This window comes from Macrotis lagotis, chromosome 1, assembly GCF_037893015.1.
Source record: "Macrotis lagotis isolate mMagLag1 chromosome 1, bilby.v1.9.chrom.fasta, whole genome shotgun sequence".
In the NCBI taxonomy this organism is placed as follows: Eukaryota; Metazoa; Chordata; class Mammalia; order Peramelemorphia; family Peramelidae; genus Macrotis; species Macrotis lagotis.
The window spans coordinates 850,624,354-850,646,938 of NC_133658.1; the positions used below are offsets into that span (position 1 = coordinate 850,624,354).

At 45.2% G+C, this 22,585-nt stretch overlaps 2 protein-coding genes across 2 annotated transcripts; one reads left to right on the plus strand and one right to left on the minus strand.

The window, feature by feature from the left end:
• The first annotated feature begins 5,859 nt into the window (after positions 1-5,859).
• On the plus strand, positions 5,860-17,838 carry MANEAL (mannosidase endo-alpha like). Its single transcript, XM_074217571.1, has 4 exons — positions 5,860-6,403; positions 8,084-8,193; positions 9,811-9,887; positions 10,386-17,838. Exons 1-4 carry the CDS (start codon positions 5,860-5,862, stop codon positions 11,020-11,022), a joined length of 1,368 nt encoding a protein of 455 aa, XP_074073672.1. The 3' UTR covers positions 11,023-17,838.
• YRDC (yrdC N6-threonylcarbamoyltransferase domain containing) lies at positions 15,065-21,266 on the minus strand. Its single transcript, XM_074217572.1, has 6 exons — positions 20,750-21,266; positions 20,320-20,515; positions 17,930-18,044; positions 17,049-17,168; positions 15,715-15,857; positions 15,065-15,558 (listed from the first exon to the last, which is right to left on the minus strand). The coding sequence occupies exons 1-6, from the start codon at positions 20,943-20,945 to the stop codon at positions 15,486-15,488; spliced, it is 843 nt and encodes a 280-aa protein (XP_074073673.1). The 5' UTR covers positions 20,946-21,266; the 3' UTR covers positions 15,065-15,485.
• Between the last annotated feature and the right edge of the window lie 1,319 nt (positions 21,267-22,585).

Genomic DNA, 22,585 nt, shown 5'->3' on the forward strand with positions numbered 1-22,585 from the left:
CTCTTTCCTTATTGTCCCTCCTCCCCACTTTATACCCTTTCTCCCAGTTACTCCCAGTCAAGTTCTGTCCTCATTAATGTTCCCTATTCTACTGACATACTGGTCCCAGATTTCCCTTTACTCTACTAGCCTTTTTCCTCCAGTGCTGTGAGCACTGGAGCCCCTCAGGAGTCTCTGCTTCCTTTACTCTGTTGTTTTCTCACCCTATTCCCCTGATCCCATTGACTCTGCCACCAGTCCTGTACCTCTTCATTGCACCCCTAATGAGCTCTGCCCAGGTTTCTTCCCATGTTGCCTTATCTACTAAAGGTTCCCTCTGTCCCAATCTCCACTCTCAGATCCCCCACCTGGGGACTTTCTAGGTCATCCTTTCCGGATATCTCCTAAACCTTTGCCTTCTTATGCCTTGCCCACAGATTAGATTGCCCCAGCTTTTGAATGGATCACATGATTTTCCTTCAGTTGAATTGTAGACCAACAAATCCATAGAGTAAATGCAATATCCAGGTACCCTCTTCCAGAGGAGAAGAGTTTCTCAATTGTTGCAGATTGTACCCCTATACCTAAGTAAACAGAGAGAGGTCACTGCAGGTCTGTGGTGGCAGATTTAGAAGGGTATAAATGCAGAGCAGCCCTGAGGTAAATAACCAGCCCACTCTCCCTTCCCTCATCAAAACCATTAGGTTTTATAAGCTATTCAGTCATCATTGCTCATGATACAGAATAAAATTACTTTAAAATTTTTAAAATAATGAAACATTTCTTTTGTTCCATTAAAGATGCAAAATGAAAGCCTTGGATTACATGCTCCTGACTTCTTAGACCCAACATGCTCTTTCCATTAACCTGTGAGCCACTAGCAATTTGAATTCTCTTGAGATCATTGTGTCCATGATTGAATTGTTTTGAATTCCCAGCAAATCATCATCACCTGAAGAATATTAGTATTATAAGGAAAAAAAAAGGTGTTTCAGTGTTGAGGAATGGTTAGTGATTACTGAAAGGGCTATGTAATTTCACAAATGGTTTTTAGATACTTTCTTCAATTCAATCCATAACTGCAGTGTCCCAGGCTTTGGGCTAGATGCTGGGGATACAAAAATACAATGGAAACATTCCCACTCCCTAAAGTACTCATATTCTCCTGAGGGATTCAGCATACCGAGCAAGAAATGGGGACTCAATGGATAGAGAGAAAGACTTGGAGTCAAGAGGACCTGAGTTCAAATCAAGTCTATGTATTCCTGGTCAAGTCATTTAATTCTACATCTGTTGTTCTGCTTTGTTTCAACTCCACAGAATGAGATGTTCATCCCAGATTAAGTTCTTCACTTCTAATCTCACCACTATACACTTAACTCAAACCCTGATTGACACCACCTTCCTCCTGTTGTTTGTCTTTTGTTCTCAAAGAGATACAGGACATCAGGGAGGTGATGCCATAACATGCAAGTGAATTGGATTTGAGTGAGGAGGTGTTGTGCTAAGTCATCAGTCTCACTTTCTCCTCTGGAGCCATCTGGATCCAGTGCCAGATAGGGATCAGGATGAATAGAACTGACCCTGGATGCAGTGGGAGACCTTGGCCTTTATAAACTAGTTCAGTATGACTGGGACAGTGATTAAGGCTAGTTTAGAAAGAAATGAGACAAAGGAGTATCAAACTCTTCCCAATGCCTTGTTTGCTTGCTTGTTTTTTACTTTTCTGTATTTTTTTGTCTTTATTATTTTTTCTAATTCCATGCAAAGGTAGTTTTCAATATTCATCTTTTTTGCAAGGTTTCCAATGTCATCCTTAATAGAAGACAAATTGGACTTTTTCATGTGTCATTCCATTCTGCTCTGATTATACATATGTGTGTATACATATATTACATATATGTGAATATATATATATATATATCACCCTTCCTTTCCACCCCACCCCCTGTCAATGGAGAACAGAGTCTGGTAAAAGTTGAAAATGTGCATTTGTGTTTAACATGTTTACATATCAGTCATTTTGTGTCTGAGGAATTAGGACTAAGGGAAAAGAGAAGCATGGGATAGGAAGGAAAAAAAATAAGAGTTTTAAAAAAGTGAACATAGTACCCATTCAGATCCTGTATTCCCCCCCCCCCCGGATGTGGATGGCATAATTCATAACAGGTCTCCCAGGGTTATCCTAGATCCCTGAACTGCTAAGAGGAGTTGCATCCATCTTAGTTGATCAACTCACAATATTGTTGTTAAGTTAATGTGTTCTTGTCCTCTTTTGTGTGTTGTCCCTCTCCCATTAGTTTTTAAACTCCATGAGAACAGGGACTTTCTTTTTATTAATTGTATTCCTAATGTATAGAAAAAGTATCTGACATACAGTAGACACAATAAATGTTTATAAAAAAACTTGACATCTCTTTGCATCAGTTAAATTGAGGAAATAATAGTACCTAACTCCCAAGTTTGTTGTGAGGATAAAATGAGATAATATTTGCAAAGCTATGTGTTTTGCATATAGTGGCTGTTCTATGAACATTATAAATATTATTTCAAAGCAATTTGATAAGAAAGAGAGAAGGGATCAGAAAAGTATTTACAAAGTGAGGCCAGTTTAGCAATTCACATAGGAAAAAATCAAGATTATGAAGAATATATCTTGTCTAGAATATAACATGGAGTTGGACAAGTGTTCATTGAATGAACTTCATTGAATTAGTACATTAGGATAGATATTTTTAATGTACAGGATAGGTATTTTTTTAAGAAAGATTTTATTTATTTTGAGTTTTACAATTTTTCCCCCCCTAATCTTGCTTCCCTCCCCCACCCCCACAGAAGGCGTTCTTTTAGTCTTTACATTGTTTCCAAGGTATACATTGATCTCATTTGAATGTGATGAGAGAGAAATCATATCCTTAAGGAAGAAAAATAAAGTATAAGAGATAGCAAAATTACATAATAAGATAATTTCCCCCCTAAATTGAAGGTAATAGCCTTTGATCTTTGTTCAAACTCCATAATTCTTTCTCTGGATACAAATGGCATTCCCTATTTGTAGATAGTCCAAAATTGTCCCTGGTTGTTGCACTGATGGAATGAGGGAGTCCATCAAGGTTGTTCATCACCCCCATGTTGCTGATAGGGTGTACAATGTTTTTCTGGTTCTGCTCATCTTGCTCAGCATCAGTTCATGCAGATCCTCAGGATATGTATTTTAAATGAAGGTTGAATTGGTCTCTGGTCTATTACAGTTCAGCAAAACCAACTATTCTCAAATTTGATATTCCATTTTGTTTTCTTACATTTACACAAGCTGTGTACCATCCCTAGAAATTGAATTTTAAAAAATTGTTTGTGAGGCAATAGGGTTAAATGACTTGCCCAAGATTACATAGCAAGTAAGTATCAAGATTGGGGCTGGGTTTGAGCTCAGGTCCTCCTGACTCCGGGGGTCGGTTTTTCATTCCCTGCATCACCTCACTGCATTTATTTTTAAAATTTATTTTCAAATCTTTTGTCTTCTTTCAAGTTATGAATGTGAATATCCCAGGTAAGATGAAAAGCCTGGAAAAGGTTAATCTCTCCTTGGGGAGCTGGGATTTCAGCACCATCAACTCTCGACAGCTCCTATGGTACAGTGTTTTCTGAGTTTGAGTTGTTAAAAGTTAGAAGTTAGAGTTAGAAGGGTGTTAGATGGCAATAGTGAGCACAGTGGTGGGCCTGAGAATCAGGAAGATCTGAGTTTGAATTTGACCCCAGACACTTAGTAGCCCTGTAAGCCTGAGCAAATCACTTCCTCAATTCCTTCTCTTTAAAATGAACTGTAAGAGGAAATGGCAAAATACTCCATTATCTTTGCCAAGAAAACCCCCAAAGAGATCATAGAGTGAAGTACTACTGAAATGACTCAACATTTGGGCAGCTAGGAGGTGCAGTGGATAGAAAGCAAGACCTGGAGTCAGGAAGACTTATTTTACTGAGTAAATCCAGTCTCAGATGTTTAATAGCTGTGTGATCATGGACAAGTCACTAAACCCAGATTTACCTCAGTTTCCTAATCTGTAAAATAAGATGGAGAAGAAAATGACAAACCACTCTGGTATATTTGTCAAGAGAACCTCAAATGGGGTCACAAAAAAATTGGACATGTCTAAACAACAATAACAACAACAAAATCCAACTATGCAATTGTACAGTTGAGAAAGTTGAGGCCCAAGGAAATTAAACTTCTTGCCCTAGGTTCCACAGGTAAGAAGTATCAGAGTTATGGGGCGGCTAGGTGGCGCAGTGGATAGAGCACCGGCCCTGGAGTCAGGAGTCCCTGAGTTCAAATCCAGCTTCAGACACTTAATAATTACCTAGCTGGGTGGCCTTGGGCAAGCCACTTATCCCCATTACCTTGCAAAAAAAAACAAAAACAAAAACAAAAAAAAACAAATTATCTAATTGGAGAGAGAGAGAGACTGACTCTGTGTGTGTGAAATTTATTACCTGTTCTTCATTGACTAAGTAATTTCCCTAATATGTAAAATGCAAATGATCTAACACCATTCTATAACCTACCAAACAAAGGTAAGGCAGTGAATGAAGGGGGGGGCGAGGCGGAGTGGACTTGGAGTTGAGCTCCAGGCAGGAAGCCCCGAGATCTGCTCAGTGTCTACCTGCATTAGATTAGGAAGTTCCCTACCCTGATGAAATCTAGTCCCGACCCCTCCCTCGACCAAAAAAAATGTACTAAAAATGATTTGAATGGGTCCCTGGCTTGTGGGTTGTTGAAGGATACTTTTGAATACAGTTTTTTTTTTGTCTGTAGAAATCAGTCTATAGGGGCGGCTAAGGTAGTGAAGTGGATAGAGCAGTGGCCCTGGAGTCAGGAGGACCTGAGTTCAAATTCGACCTCAGACACTTAATCATTACCTAGCTGTGTGGCCTTGGGCAAGTCACTTAACTCCATTGCCTTGCAAAAACCTAAAAAAAAAATAATCAGTCTATGGATAAAGAGGATAGAACAGATAGGGTGCTGTGTCTAACTCCTCTGAGGCAGTGAAGCGGTTTGGTGAAGCCGGGAGAGGCCAAGGAGTCCACCTCTGGGCCAGAGTCCACCTCAGTGAGGCATCTAAGGGCTTAGATGCGGTGGGTTCAGGGGTTGGGGAGGGATGGTAAGAGCCCATTTTAGGGATACATGGAGGAACCCACAGCTGAGAGTTCTGAACAGTGTATGGTTGGGAGTTGGACCCCCAAATCTGATTTGCAACAGTTGCCTTAAGGAAGAGTAAAGCCAGTCCTGAAGGCTCCTTGCAGGCGGAGCTGTGTCGGGCCGGGACACCAGCGATGGAGAAGACTGCCCCTCAAGTAGCAGCTCGGGCCTTTCCATGCGGCACCAGGGCGCGGAGGAGGGGGGACCTCCCTAGATTTCCAGGTGGTCTTTCCTTCTATCGTATTGACCCTAAAGAAGCAGGATCGCAGAATAAATAAAATATGGCTCGGATCTGGGATTGTCGATCCGCGCAGCCCCGCACGGACGGCGGCTGCATTTTGCTTTGATTCTCCGCCTCCCCCAAGCCCACCCCCAAAGCCCTGAGCAACATGGTTCAAACCGCCTGCATTCTCTGTGTGCGGGGCCCGCCCGCACTGCAGGGACCGGCCGGGAGGAGTCGATTGTGTGATCTTTTTTCCTCCCCCCCCCCCCCCTTTTTAAGCCTGGGATCGAGGAGAAGTCGTCTCTGTGGGACGCAGGCCGCGTGCGAGTCCAAGTGCGGCGCGGGCGGCTGAGGGGCTGCCGGGGCCGGGGCCGGGCCCGCCGGGCCATGGCTAAGCGGGAAAGGCCCCGGAGCGCGGCCGGGGGCTAGCTTGGCAGCGGGGCTGAGCCCGAGGGAGGCCATGGCCCGGCGGCGGCGCCGCGCGTGCATCGCGCTCTTCCTCGTCCTGCTCTTCGCCTTCGGCACCCTCATGGGGCTGCGCACACTGAAGGCGCCCGATGGGCTCCAGGAGCTCGGCCCGGGGCTGGAGCTGGGCCCATTCGAGCGCCGGGCCCCGGTGCCCGCGGGGCCCCCGGCAGCGGAGGCGGAGGCTGCCCGGGCCCCGCCGCCGCCGCCTCCGGCGCCGCCGCGCACAGCTGCGGGCCCCAGCCCGGCCCCGGCCCCGGTCCCGGCCCCGGGAGCTGGCCCGCCCGTGTACTCAGACCTGCACGTCTTCTACTATTCGTGGTATGGCAGCCCGCGGGGCCGGGAGGGCCGCTATGTGCACTGGGACCACGTTATGGTGCCTCACTGGGACCCCAAAGTGTCCGCCAGTTACCCCAAGGGCCGCCATAGCCCCCCGGATGACTTGGGCTCCAGCTTCTACCCGGAGCTAGGACCCTACAGCTCCAGGGATCCCGAGGTCTTGCGGGAGCATATGAACCAACTCAAAGCTGCGGCCATCGGTAAGGACTCTTTCCCAGGGCTTCCTCCACCCCATCACCTCCACCCCCATACCATACACAAAGGACCGTCCCATGGGTTCCAGCTAAGGTTGCCCCTGCCCCATGTAATATCTTATCATCACCCAAGCCACTATTCCCCCCAAATCCCCAAACCTTCATTTTACAGATGAGAACACTGAGGTCTAGAAGAGCCAATTGATCTGCCCAAGGTCACACAAGTAGTAAGGAGCAGAACCATGATTCAGCAAGTTGTTCTCCCTTAAATTCAGTGTTTTCAGTATATGATGCTGCCCAGTAAGCCATTACCCCCACCCTCCGGGTACAGCTAAACTGGGAGCCATGCCCTCCCTCCCTGATCCCAGACATTATCTCTGAATCAGGGACACAGGAGAGGCAGTTCAGCGTATATGCAGGGTCCTACTCAGGATCTGTCCATTTTGGAAAACGAACAAATTATTCTTAATTTATTAGAAACAAAAATATATTGGGGGGGGGGAGTAGAATTCAAAACCTTTAGTCGGAACCCTGATTGACAGACTAAATTGGGCTGGGGAAGAAAGTAAATCCAAGCCCAATAGAGACTGTGCTAATGGAGTCTTCATTTTCTGCTTGAGATCTCAGGCAAGGGGAGGTGACAGGGGCTGCAGGCTCATTTAAGCAATCGCAGCAGCCTCAATAACAAGATGGAGACTTCTTTGAGTTCCCTGAAAGGGTGTGGGTGTTCACAAAGACGGGGGAATGGAGAATCCCAGTAGTCCTGTAGCTCTGAATGACCTCCTTCCTTTGCTGCTCTAATATAGGCACACAATGTGGCCATTTGAGAAAGAATATTATTCTCTGAGAATGAGTGATTCCTGGCCTGCTCTTAGTGGCACTTGTTTTGGGGTCCTTAATGAAATTAACTTTGGAGAGAAGGGAAATTCTTGCGTCTCAGACACTGAGAGGTGGTTCTCTGGTGGTCCACCCAGATCCTGTGTTGGCTCCAAAGATCCCTTGGAGTGGAGGGAGGCTATTATTTCAGGATTCATTAGTAGACTTTTCCTTGCCTTTTTTTTCCACTAAAAAACCAACAGAAAAACAAGCTTTCTCTCAAAGGAAAAAAAAAAGTTTGGATTGCCAAACATGAGATTTGTCTCATTTTTTCCCTTTTTATTCATAGATGGTCTTCTGGGTTATGGGACTGACTTGTATTTCTGCTCACCCGAGGGACAGTTTTTATCCCCCTCCCTCACTGTTGAGGTTTCAGCACCACAACCTCTGGACAGCGCCAGGGCTACAGCATCTTTTAAAGGGAACATTAATTTATTAAATTCTCCTGAATGAAGTGAATCAGAATAGTCTTGACTTCATTCAGATTTCTCAGAAACATTCCTGTAAAGTTATGGGCTGACTTGTTTGATATTCTAATTAAAATTTATATTTATGTAAGTAGGACAAGGAAGTTGGGCCTGGAACTATTCCCCAGCAGCCTTGTTAATAGATCACTTGTCCTAGAAGTCAAATTTTGGTTCAAGACCTGGATCTTATGCTTATTGGCTATATAATTTAGGCAAATTACTTCTGCTCCCTGAGGTTCATGTTTCCAATCTATAAAATGGGATCAAAAGTATCTGCACTCATGGGATTGCTGTAAGGAAAATGCTGTTTAAATTGGGCCGTTTTTGCTATTTTGTGTCATAGGGGTCCTGGTCCTGTCCTGGTACCCACCAGGCATGGCTGATGACAATGGAGAACCCTCAGATGATCTAGTCCCTGCTATTCTTGATACTGCACATCAGTACAGCATCAAGGTAAGTAAATCTAAGTTAAGGGGGAGGACATGGAGAAGTCCCTTTCCTTCCTTGCTCTAAGCAAGGCCCACCTAGGTGAGTACTTTCTAGCTTTGTGATGTGGGTGGGAAACATGACTCCTGTGTTTGTTGGGATATAATTATCTTGGACCTTTCCCATGTATCCAGTCAATTTTCAGGCGGTAACTAGTTCTCTTTAAGAGTCAACCATTGAGAATTTAAAGATGCTCTGGTATACTGGGGTCCCAGAAGCTCTTAGTTCATTTGTAAAAGGAAAAGAATTGAACTAGATGTTCTCAAAGGTAAGGCCCCTTCCAGCTTGAAGACTATGAAGTTTGCATAGGACTGACCTCCTTTTTCCAAGACTAAGCTAAGGCATCATTTCCTGAACCCCAATTGTAACTTTTTCTTTCCTTTCAAATTACCTTGTATTTTTCTTACCTATTTACATTTTATAAGTTGCCTTCTTGTGCCTATCACTTAACAAGTGCTGATTCAATTGAATTAACATTTATATAATGCTTTTTGGTTTGCAAAACACTTTCATTTATACCATTTGGTCCTCACAACAACCCCTTGTAACAACTAGTATAGGGATGATCATCCTTATTGAACAGATAAGGAAACCTTAAATTGAAGATATTTGAGTGACAATCAACAAACATTTATTAAGGATTTACCATATGCCATTACCCCTTAGCACTGGTGATATAAGAAAATGCAAAACTCAGCCCCCGGGGTTGCATTCTTATGAGGGTGATAACATGCAAATTACTTATATTCAAGATAGATGCAGGGTAAATGGAAGGTAATTTCAGAGGTAAAGTTCCAGCAGTGGGGAAAACAGTCCTATGTAAGTATTATCACCTCCATTTAACAGATGAGGAAACTATTCTGTTCAAGGTGTTTATTAATAGCTAGTGTTTATGTAGCACTTTAAGCATGTGCTTTGCAAATATTTTATCTTCATATCCCTCAGAGGTAGGTGCTGTTATGATCCTCATTTTACAGATGAGGAAACTGAGACAGAAGTTGGGTGGCTCACTTGCCTAGGATCATATAACTGGTGTCTTGAGGTTGGACTTGAATTCCATTCTTCCTGTCTGTATCCACTGTACCACCTACCCACTTCTACTAAATATCTGCTAGGTGCAAAGCATAGAGGGATTGTGAGTTTCATAAGATCACACATCCAGTAAATGAGATAGAACCTGAACTGAAATCATAAAAACCATAGGTTTGGGGGCTGGAATAACTTCAGCCATCAACCAGTCCCTGCATCTAATTTAGAGCCAATCCCAAGGACCTAAATGAGTTGCCCAAAATCACAGAAGGTAGGCTGTTAGACTTGAAGCCAGGTCTGACTCCAAAGCCAGTGCTTTTTGCCCCCCATTACCTCTTTGCCTCCTATGTTCCAACAAGTAGCCACTATTGCTACCAGAAGTTTGTGGGTACGTCAGGTCCAATTCTTCTAGTAAAGGATAGCTTCTCTCCTCAATTGGGAGGGGAGGTAGTAATATATCCTCACTTTTTGGGCTGCTCACTCCAAGTGGGGCAGATAGGCAGGGCCTAGGGACATTTCACAACTCAAGACTTTTTTTTTCTAAATCTGTGGCAGGTGGCCTTTCACATACAGCCCTATAAGGGTCGGGATGACCAGACGCTTCATGACAACGTCAAGTACATCATTGATACGTAAGATTTTGGATGGGCTGAGCACAGAATGGGGACTTCCTTGGGTCTGAGCAAAAGAACCCCATTAACAAACGATTTATGCTAGGGTGGGAGTGACAGTGTCCCAGGATGAGGGTTTGGAATGTGAGAAGTACAAATGTTCCAACATCAAAGGGATCTGGTTAGAGCACTTTGGGGACTGGAGGGGGAGAGGTTTGCATGATCCAACTAGACTCGATTCTAGAATTGGGGTTTCTCATCTTGTTTTGTGTCCAGGACCTCTTAGACAGTCTTGTAAAGTCTACAGGTCCTTTTTCAGTCACATATTTAAATACCTAAAATGCACACAATCACAGAGGAAACCAATTATATTGAAATAATTATTAAAAATTTTTTTAAGGCCACAAAGTCCAGGTGTAGAACAGATTCTAGGACTGTCCTAGCCATGATGCCACAGGTTCACAGATTGGGCTCTTGAGATTTTAAGTTTTCTGTGTTGCCTCCCCCCCCCCCTTTCAGGTATGGATCCCATGGCGCATTTTATCGCTACAAAAACAGCATTGGCAAGAACCTGCCCCTCTTCTACATTTATGATTCCTACCTTACTCCCCCTGATGCTTGGGCCCACCTCCTCACTCCCTCAGGATCCCACTCCCTTAGGAACACTCCCTACGATGGGGTGTTCATTGCTCTGCTGGTGGAAGAGGCACACAAGCGTGATATCTTATCTGCTGGCTTCGATGGCATGTACACATACTTTGCCTCCAATGGATTCTCCTTTGGCTCCTCCCACCAGAACTGGAAAGCTGTCAAGACTTTCTGTGATGCCAACAATCTGATGTTCATTCCTAGTGTGGGACCTGGCTATATTGACACTAGCATTAGGCCCTGGAACAACCACAATACCCGGAATCGAGTCAATGGCAAGTACTATGAGACAGCCCTACAGGCAGCCCTCACGGTAAGGCCAGAGATTGTCTCCATCACTTCCTTTAATGAATGGCATGAAGGGACCCAGATCGAGAAGGCCATCCCTAAGAAGACCCTCACCCGCCTCTACCTGGACTACCTGCCCCATCAACCTAATTTGTACCTGCAGCTGACTCGACGTTGGGCTGAGCATTTCATTAAGGAGAAGGAACAATGGTTGATGTGATTGAATCTGCAGACTCAAGTAAGGAAAGTTGAGGAACCACTCAAGTCCCAGAAATCTGAAGTCATACTGTGGCTCCATTGAATGAGGCCACAGAAACCATCTCTCAGCTGGGAATGCTGGTGCTCCTGGGTGTTGCCTTTTGTGACTAGGCCAGATGTGGAGAATGGAAGAAGCAAGCTCCTTGGGTAGCAAAGACCAGTCCACTCAGAAGAAGCTGGGTGGGGGGGAGAACAGACACACTCTTACAGGTATATGGACCAGTGACCCAGCATTATAACATTCAGTAAATCTCTAAAATCCTTTCTAGATTGAACTTTGCGCTACAGTAGGTCAGCATAAAACAGGGGAGTTATCTGTGGTATTTCACAAACAGCAGCTCTACTCCCAAAACAGTGAGAGTAGGGTTGGGGCTCAGCATGCATCCAATCACTTTTTCATGCCCCACTTTATGCCTTGCTCTATTCTCCCTGAGGATAGAAGTGGAAATCAGTCTGCCTCTGCAAGAAGTTTTTCCAAATATTTTCAAAAGGAAAATTCAAAGTATGACTAAAGGGTAGAAATCAGGGTAAAAAGGCATCTGAGCAATCAACCAGCCCTACTCAGCAAGCTCTTCTTATAGGTTGGGGCAAAGCTGGGGGATTTTCCTTTCCTGAAGTTTACTGAGTCTGGGGATGAATTATAGGGAGTCCTGTCTTGCTTCTGGTACCCTGAATTACGAGCCTAAATGACCCAAAACTCCTCTTTAGCAACAAAACAAAACCTGTTATTCAGGGGATTCACCTGGCTGGCAGATGGGACAATAGGGAAAGAGATAGCATTGGTTCTTTTGGATGCCTCCACCTTACACATCCTCGTTTGCAAAAATTGAAGTAATGAACCCCACCCAGTAGAGCCACTTTTCAGTGCTACTGTGATTTGTATTAATTGAATAAATGTCAAGTGCTCTCTTTTCTAGTCATAAATGTTCCTTAAATCTAGAGTGGCAAGGACCCTCATTGATCTATCTAGTTCAGTTCCACTTTGCAGGTGGGAAGCTATGTCCTGAAAGGGGAATTCACAAATCCAAGGTAAGAGGGAGTTACTGCTGGCAAAGCCAGAACTCAGACCCAGGTCTTCCTATTTTCTACTGCGTGGCAGCTGGTGGCATAGCAGTCAAAACACTGTCTGGAGTCAGTCAGACTTGACTTCTAATCCAGGTTTACTTACTATGTGACTCCAGATAAATCATTCCTATGAGCCCATTTCTTCAACTGACAAATAGGAATAACATAATAGCATCTACCTTTAAGGGTGAGGAACAAATGAGGTACTTACTTGTAAAAACTACTTTGGACAAAGCCTAGCCCAAGGAAGGGACTAGATAAGTGCTTTGTTATTATTATAATATTCCTTTTCCTTCCCTCCCTCCCCCCAAACCTTTTTTACTACAATATACCCCCTTTTCACCCCCTTTAGGTGGGGGCAAACCAGGGAATTGGCAGGAGGCAGGGAAGCAGAACATTCTAGACTCCTTTAAGTTACCAGTAAATGACTGCATCACCTAGGAGGATCTCCAAGAAAGTTGGGTGCCAAGAGGTCTCCCTGGCTACCCCTGGTGAGAAATGTAATGACTGACATTTATGGAGCTCTTCAAGGTAGGCAAAAATTTTACATTCATTACCATTTGAATCTCACTACTCTGAAGGAAGCACTTTAGATAAACTCGTGTTTTCATTATACTCTAGAGGAAACAGGTTCATTAACAGGAAGTTATTCACAAAAGGATCAAGTGCCAGAGGAAGGATAGGAACCCTGGCATCCCCCAACTAGGTCATTCTTTCTACTGAACTGTATTAGAGCTCAACTGGCATCCAATTGAAAATACTTCAATTCCAATCATCAATATGGCTGTGGCATTCATACCTAGGGAGATGGGATATTGCTGGGATCAAAAAAATCTATTCCTGTTACAAATCATGTGGCAGTGATCCTTTCCCAATTTTGCTCTTGTTCAACAGTGTCAATTGCTTTTGCAAGCCCCCAACACTCCTGACACCCAGTCAGTCCTCCTACTTTACAAGGGAAAAAAAATCAGTCATCTGTCATAAGCTCCCCCTCTTTATTTCACACCTGAAAAATAATCAACATAATTCTTTGTTTTGTCTTTTTCTCTACACTCTAGGAGTGGTCCTTCCTTTCACCCCTCCCTGCATCTTCTCCAGGAGCTTGCCCTCTCCAGGCACTCCCTCCCTCTTACTCTCAACATCCATCTCTCTTTATCCATTACTCCTTCCAATAGCTCCCTACCACTTTTTTTTTTCAGCTAGGCAATTATAGGGAACTTGCCCAGGGTCACATAACTAGTAAACGTCAAGTGTTTCCAGGGCAGGGGTCCTACTCACTGGACCACATAGCTGCCCCCTCCTTTCCACACTTCAGTTTTCCCACGCATGACCTCTCATCCTCAGCAGATAAAATTCCTAAATCTAACTGTTCAGTCCTAATCTTTCCTATAGGATTATTGGATACCTTTCCCCTTCAAGTTTCTAAGGGTATCTCAAAGTGCAATATGATCAAAATGTAACTCATTTCACCCCAAACCCATCCCTCTTGCCAGCACCACAACTGTGGCCATCAACAATCATTTCCTAAGCACTTATATGCCAGATACTGTTTATTGGGGATATGAAAGGGAAAAAAATAGTCTCTGTTCTCCAGGAGCTCAGTCTAATGGAAGAGACATATACAAACAAGATGTACTGGGCAACCTGGAGATGATCTCAGTAGTAGGGCCCTAGGATTACAGGGGAGCATGAAAAGACTCTTGTGTAGAAGGTTGGGGTATCAGCTGAGACTTGAAGTAAGTCAGGAGACTGGGGGTGAAGGAATGGATTCCAGGCATGAGAAAACATGAGTTTTCTGGACTCATGAGTCCAGAGACAAGAGTTGCAACTAAAGTACAAAAAACTGGCCAGTTGTCACTGGACTTGCAGAGTATGTGAAAAGAATCTGGTGGGGGATGGCTAGGTGGCGCAGTGGATAAAGCACCAGCCCTGGAGTCAGGAGTACTTGGGTTCAAATCCAGTCTCAGACACTTAATAATTGCCTAGCTGTGTGACCTTGGACAAGCCACTTAACCCTATTTGCCTTGCAAAAACCTAAACAAAAAAAAAAAATCAGGTGGAAGACGGAAATAAAAAGCAAGAAACTAAGTCATCAAAGGCTTTAATATGCCAGAAAAGAATGTTTCCAACCTAGAATTCTTAGCTCTTTTCCTATTCCTCAATCTTCATATGCAATCAATTGTTTAGGTTAGTCTGGTCACACCTAACTCCCAACACTGAGCTTATTCGATTCTTCTTAGCTCAGATCCTGCCAACCTTCTATCTCAGCTATCGGTCTTCCAACTTTCATCTCCATCACACACCTCCCAAATGGATAGTCCTAAAACAGATCATTCCCCTACTTAAAATTCTTTGTGGCTCCCTGTTTTGTCTATGATCTAGATTCTTCAAGTTAGCCTGGAAGTCCAGCATGACCTAGTTCTAACTTAACTTTCCATTTTTCATTTTATATCATTCTCCTTTACTTCTGGTCCTTCTCTCTCAATTTTCAGGATTGTACATTTTATCTCTACAAACACTGGAAGCCCCCCAAACTTCCTCAAGGGAAGATAACATTTTCTTTTTTTCTTTATCCAGAATCTCTGGTCCCTCCCAGTTCCTGGACCACAGCAGATACTTCATAAATAGTGGTTGTATATAATAAATTTTGCCTCAAAAGTCAGTCTTTCACTGAACCTGGGTTCAAAGTCTTTCCAGAATGACATTATCAGATTTCTCTCCCTGATGATGAGCCCGAGAGAACAGTCACCCCTGGTTTCTGTGGTTCATTCAGTTAATCTTACTGGCATTTACAATGCCATTGATCCCTGCAGATAAGAGGATGAGCATTGATATGAGGCCCACTAGGAATCAGACACTGGGCCAAGCATTTGATCAATGTTAACTCCACCAGCAATCAGGCCCTGCCCCCCAAATTATAATGCAGAGCATAAAAAAAATGTCTTTTGAGATTTTAGTTTTCTTTTAGTTCCAACTCCAGAAGCAAAAAACCCAAGACTGGTGACCTGGAACTAATATTTACAGTCCCAAACCCTTGACCCAGATGGGAGAACTCTTCAGATCTCAAACTTCTAGAAGTGCTTAGACCACCAAAAGTAACCACTTAACTCAATGTAAGAATAAGGCCATCCTCAGGAACTTATAAAAACAAACACTGAATGTAATCATGTCTTCTTCTAACAAACCAATGGAAAAAATCCATCAATGTTCAGACAAGTGGAGTCTGAGGTTCTCTCAGGATCTCCAAGACTTGAAGAGGCTGAAGTATGTAGAAACAGCTCCCAAGACCTCATTAAACAAGGTCACACCAACTGACAGACACACAGTGCCTAGCTTCAGTCCTTGTTATCTCCTCTCTGTTCATGAACAAGGCTCTTCGGAAGGAACCAAGCCATATTTTTTCTGGAGGATGGCTGCAGTCTGTGTCAGTGCACTAGAGAAAACAACAAAGGACAATGTGTTAAGACTTGAAGACTTACACAACCAGAATTTCCTAAGTCATAAATTTTACCTTTAACTTGGGGGGAGGAAAAGAAACAAAAAAAAAAAACCCACTCCTTTCCCACCAGTGCTCAAAGAAAAACCATACCATCCAGGTCGAATAACTCTGTACTTTCCAGGCACTGACAAGTCTACCACAGTGGAGCCGAGTCGACATTCAGGACTTCTGACATCTCCAATTGGCCCTCCATCAACTACTAAGGACAGCTGAGGCCAGAGTTCCTGGAACTCCTAGAAAGCACAAATGAGGTTGGAGAACACTCACCACTGCACACACCTTCTAATGACATGGAATCAAAACCAAAGCTGTCTAAGTCCAAAGTGCCAGGCCCACTAACAGGCCCCCTGGTTTACATTCCAGTTGGTGAGGGAACATCTTAAAGCTGCCACACACAAATACTCACTACCATGTAGTTATATCTCTCTAAAATGGTTCCAGGTCTCCATAGCAGCAGCCCAAACTAGCATAGAACTAGAACTATTTCAGTGAGCCCTGCTCTCATTTTCCTATCTCTGAAGAGAGGGGAGGGGAGAAGGCTTAATCCCTAAAGAGTGCAAATGTCACAAAAGCTATCAGACTGAAGTTGTGATATAGATGAGAATTAACATTAAAAAACTTCAGAACAAAAATTAAACTGAATGACCAATCTCCCTTTAGAGGACAGGTGACTAAACATATTTTCCTCCTCTGCACAGAGGGGAGGTGAGCTTTCAGTACAGAATGCTGCGTAAGTTATCAGAGGTGTCATTCTGGTCTTCAGGCAAGGTCTCTTTAATTTTTTTCATTTTTTTTTGGTAAGGCAAATGGGGTTAAAGTGGCTTGCCCAAGGCAACACAGCTAGGTAATTATTAAGTGTCTGAGACCGGATTTGAACCCAGGTACTCCTGATTCCAGCGCCAGTGCTTTATTCACTGCGCCACCTAGCCACCCCTTCTTTAATTTTTTTCAATTAAATTTTGTGGAGGGGGAGTGGAAAGGAAAGAGACAACAGATGTATTAATGCAGCTTTGCCCCTTGCTTCTTTCCCCTTCAACAAGAATATACAGAAGTTTCAAGGTAAAGTAGAAAGAAAAGTTGAACTTGGAGTTACAAGACCTGAATTCAAATTCCAGCCTTGCTACTCACTACCTTTGTCACTTTGGAGAACTCATTTAATCTCCACAGACCTGGTTTTTTACCTATAAAATTGAAGGATTGAATGAGATATCCTCTTAAAAGTCCCTGCCAGTTCTAGATCTTTGATTCTAATCAAAAAAGAGAAGTAATGACTTTTCTTGTGGTCACAAAGCCAGTGAAAGAGGACCTAATCACATCTTAGTCTGGAACTCTCTCCAAGCTCTGACTCACTGTGGCCAGAAATGAAATCAGATATTTTGGGGTATAGGGATGGAGAGAAGAGGGAGCACAGTGACAAAACTTACCTTAACATTCAATGAACTGGGCTGTGAACTAATGTTGGCACTGGTGAGGGCGAGGGGTCCTGAGAATGTCTGCGCCAACTCTCTCATGAAGGCATGATCAGGTATCCGAATACCTACAAGCTATATGGTAAAGAGAATGCTTCAGTCAAGAAGCTTGAAACTAGGAAAGTCCAAAAACTTAATAAAAGCAACTATTAGAACTCAGGAGGGATGGAAATTCAGAGAAGCTTGGAAGGATTTGCAAGAACCAATGCTGAGCAAGATGAGCAGAACTAGAAGAACATTGTACACCCTAACAGCAGCATGGGAATGATGATCAACTTTAATGGGCTTGCTTACACCAACACAGGGCAACAATCAGGCACAATTTTGGCGTATCTGTGACAGAGAATGCCATCTCTATCCTGAGAAAGAATTGTGGAGTTTGAACAAAGACCAAGGACTATTACCTTTAATTAAAAAAATAAATTTTGTCTTATTATGTAATTCTGCTGTATCTCATACTATACGTTTCTTCCATAAGAATATGATTTCTCTGTCATCACATTCAACTTAGATCTAAAGACTAGCAAACTGACTTCTGTGGAGGGATGGAAGCAAGATTGGGGGAAAAATTGCAAAACTCAAAATAAATAAAATCTTTCCAAAAGATAATGGTAAAATAAAAGCAACTATGAGAACTCAAGTCATTAAAAGAAAATTGAACAGAAGGAAAATGAGGGAGCAGAGAGCAGTGGAAAGTGGAAAAGCCCAGATGTGATTGTGCTCTAGTTCCAGGTCTGCTACAAACTTATCTGTAAAATGGGGTCAGTATAGAGCTGGTTTAAAGGAGATGATGTAACTCTCTTTCACCGATTGAACTTTTCAGTTTTGTGACTCACTGGGGTGAAAGGATTCAGGTCCTTGTTGAGCTCTCCTGAGCGTTCCATCACAAGGGTCACAGGACCAGGCAGCAGGTCTTCCAGGAGCTCTCGGGGGACCCTCACCTGGCAATATCTGAGTAAGAAAAAAAGAGAAGTTATCGTTTGAGGAGCAGTCACTGCAGGTCAGCCATAGTTACCACTACACATCTCTTTAGTACATGAGGGCTAATGGGGCACCTAAATCCTGACTCTTTTTAATGACATTCCTCTCTGGCCCTCAACCTTTAGGGTTTTGGCTTTCCCAGACTCCAGCTCTTAGCCTGTCACTTCAGGCTCTTTATATTTTAGAGGTACACATGGCCTAGCCTATCCTCTCCCCCCAGCTATGTACCTCTATTCCTCCCACTGCTTATTTGGGAACAACTTTTCTACTGTTGGAAACCTATCTATGCTTCAAAATACAGTTAAAATCCTCATTTCTTTTATAAAGTATTATTCTTTTTTATATAAAGTATTATTCTGAGGATCAAATGTGAATTAATGTTATTTGTTTTTTTTTTAATAAGGCAATGGGGTTAAGTGACTTGCCCAAGGTGACACAGCTAGGTAATTATTAAGTGTCTGAGGCTGGATTTGAACTCGGGTCCTTCTGACTCCAGGGCTGGTGCTCCAGCCATTATGCCACCTAGCTGCTCCTGTGAATTAATGTTAAAATAAAAAATAAAGTGGATTTATTTTTCAAAGGTTTTAATTTAGACTTTATTTTGATCTATCACTGTTGAATACCAAAGTAAGTTCCAAATAGATACTCAGCTTTAATATAAAGTTTTTGTCATTTAAAAAAAGAGAAGATTGGAAGGAAATGCCATGAACTGCTCTAGGTACACTTAATTGAACAAGAGATAGAAATGATCAAAAAAAATAATGATTGTTATTATTATTATTATCATCAGCTCTCATTGTCATCATTGGGGAAGCAACTCCTGTGGAGAAGGGGCCACCCAATAACCCAAATTTCAACCAACTCCCATTCATAGAGCAAGCAAGTCAATCTAGCTAAAGCAATAAAACACTCTATGGGAGACAAGAGTTAGAATAAGCCACAGCAAATTAGGCCACCACCATCATTTTGATCATGAGCTCCCTTCAGTCTGATGCATCAAGCATCAAGCCCAGGACCCTCAATACCAAGAGTGCTGGGAATAGTATCTCCCCACCCAACCATCAGACTTGCCTCTAGCGCTCAGACCTTACAGTCATTCACTGAGGGAAGAAATCATTGTGAAGAAGAGGTCTGCCTTCCTCATTACCACAGCAACAAGATGGAGATAATTGTGAGCTCCCCAGCATTAAGGGCTGTCTTATTCTTCTATTTGTATGTTCATCACTTTTTAGCAGCACTGTGCTTTACACATATCAAGTACTTAAAAGTAATCACTCACCCATAAAACTATCCATTTCACACACATAAAAACATAAATTTTGCAGAAATTTAATGCGTCAGGGATGTCTGATATCCAGTCATGTGAAAGCAGGAGTACAGGAGCTACACAGCCAAGTTCCAAAAGGTAGGACAACTTAGGTTCAAGCTGTAGGTAAGTTACTTGGCTTCTAAAAGTTCAAGATCTCTCTAAGGCTAAATTCAGAAACGGTACCAACCGTAATGCCAAGAGTTTCTTCAGCAGAAGTGCCTTCTACCAGCGAAACCACAGTCTAATCCCTAATTCTCAATCAGTGAAACTGGACAGGAGAAACAGCTAAACTGAAAAAAATTTTTTTTAGCAGTATCAAGCATTACATAATACCCTTTGCTAAAACTGATTATTCCTGAGCAGAACCAGGAAAACACTGCACACCCCAAGAGCAACACGGGGGTGATGATCTACCTTGAAGCTTGCTCATTCCATCAGTGCAACAATCAGGGACAACGGAGAATACCATCTGTAGCCAGAGAAAGAACTGTGGAGTTTGAACAAATTAGAAACAAACTTTTTCAAATTAGAAAAAAACCCCATTATATCATTATGTAATTTTACTACGTCATACTTTATTTTCCTTCCTTAAGGCTATGATTTCTCTCTCACCACATTCAACTTAGATCGGCGTATACCATGGAAACGACGTAAAGACTAACAGGATGCCTTCTGTGGAGGGGGGGGGGGAAGCAAGAATGGGGAAAAATAATTGTAAAACTCCAAGTAAAATCTTTCTTAAAAAACCTGACCATCCTTTCTCTGAACTTCTAGGCTACTTTATCTCTGAACAGCCTTCTGATCTGTCCAGAATTGGCTCCTTTTGAGGCGTCGATCCTCTCGAGGTCAGCAGCTGCCCCTTGTTGGCGATACCAGTAAAGGCTGGATGGCACGACCCCCGCCCGTGGGCCCGGGCCGCCGGGGCCCCACACTCACCGGTAGACGTCGGCCACGCGGCCCAGGCAGACGGCCAGCGGCTTGGTCCGGCAGCGGCCCTTGAGGCCGTACAGCGCCCCGACGGCGGCGGAGCAGCGGGCCGCGCAGGCCACGCCGTACAGCGTGTCCGTGGGCACCGCCACCAGCCCACCCGCGCGGAGCGCGCCCACCGCGGCCGCCAGCGCCTCGGCCCAGCCTGGAAGGGAAGCGCGGCAGGTGGGCGCGGGCGGAGGGGCGGCTCACCCGCGCGCGGCCCCGCCCCGCCCCCGGCCGCGCCTGCGCAGCTCGCAGTCCCCGCCTCCCCGCGCGCGTTCCCTTTCGTCCAGCGGGAGTCTAGCGGCGCATGCGCGCCCCGCCCCCTGAGGGCCGCGCGGGCGCCCCCCAGCGGCCAGACGGCTCCCCCCCCCCCCCCCCCCCCCGCCTTCCTGACCTTCCGCGTCTCGCTTGAAAACCGCGGCCTGACCAGCGGGAGAATCGGCGACACCCCGGGGCAGCTGCAGGAGCCGGGCCCCGGGCCCCGAGGGCAGCAGACAGCCCACTCTGGAAGCCAGCCCCTCTCCCAACCCCATGGCGGCGGCCTCCACGGCTGCCAGCGAGGTAGGCGGAGGCGTGCGGACCGGACCCATGAGCCAGTAAGCACTTCCGTGAGGAAGTGACGTCAGCGTCCCCGGCGCCGCCTTAAAGGGGCAGCGACGCCTCTGCCGTGGAGCGGTCGAGGCGGGCAGGCCCTCGTAGGGCCCGGGTGCGCAGGCGCGGAAGCTCGGGCGGACCCTGGGCTTCAGGTGAGGCCTGACCGCGTGCTAAGCGCTTAACCGATATTCCCTCCTCCTTCCAACAACCTGAGTGAAAAGTGTTCGTAATTATTGTACAGTGAGGAAGCCGAGGCGAAGAGGTGACAGCTGGGCGGCTGAGACTTGCCCAAGGCTGAACCCCGGAGGCGTCCACTGCGCATGCTCGCGGCTGCCGCGGGGTTTCCGGGGCGGCGCCCCCAGCCCGCGGCTCCTCCGGCTCAGCCCCGCCCCCAGCTCGCCTCCCCATTGGGCCGTCAGCCCCTCGGGGGCGGGGCTTGGTCTTCCGTCACTTCCGAGCCCGGCTCGAGGCTTCCCAGGCGCGCGGTGAGGGCCGGCCTCGCCGGGACGCTCGGGCCCCGACCCCAGCGGGCGGCCCGGATCCGGCTGCGGATGGCGGGGGCAGGCACTTCACCGCCACCTCGCGCCCTCCCACCGGGCGGGTGCAGCGCACACTGAGGAAGCGCCGCGGCCCTTCCGCCGGCTGCAGTCGCTCCTTCGCAAATGGCACGCACGCGCCTTTCCGGACGTGGCCAATAGAGACGTTTGTTTTGCTTGAGTGAACGGGGAGAGGAGGAAAATGCTTAATAAATGGGCCTTCTGCACTCTAAAAAGCACCCCGTATTGCCTTGTTCTTATACGAATGATCACCTGCTTTAAACTGACACTAAAAGACTTTTTAAAAGAATGGGACGAAGATGAAATACTTAGAACACAGGGAAGAGGGGATGAACCAGGGTGGTGGTGGTGAGAGAAGGCACTGGATGAGTGGGATGAGTCAGAAATGGGGTGACTAAAAAGATGGCGATGTCCTCCACAGCTGAGACAGGTTTGGAACAAGATGACATAATGATTCCAGTAGATAGCCTGGGGTTGGGGGGAAGGGAATATTCTAGTTAAAATCATCTCCCTGAACAAAAATGCCCAAAGTTTTAACTTTGATCTAGTACTTTCTCCTCAGCCATAGTCTTACCTGCCCCTTTGCCTTGACCACCCCTCCCAACCTCCCCTTCCCATGTTTAGAATCTGGGAAGGCTGGGAAGGGGTATGACAAAAGGGTGACGTTACCATCCTAGAGGCCTACCAAAGTTAAGAGTGGGGAGGGGGTGAAGAGAAAGAAAATTTTCTCTGGAGCATTTGTGCAACTTCTGCAGCGGGAGCCCAGGAATATACTACTGTGGCTCCAGACCAGTGAGGGAGCTGCTATGGTGAAAGGATGGAGGGTAGGTTTCAACCTGTCTACTCACCTTCCTCAAGAATTAATGATCCTAAATGACTTGGAAATCTTCCCCCCCTCCAGTGAGCTGATCACTTGGGATCAAGACACTGCCTTAATGGATCTGAGTCTGTGTATTCACCATCCCCAATACCACCCCATGTGCCCCCCGTCCCCTACATTGGCAGCAGCTGAAACTTTTGTCTTTCCCCTGGCCACTGAACTCTCAGTTCTGTGTTGGAGGCACAAGCCTCTCAGTCTA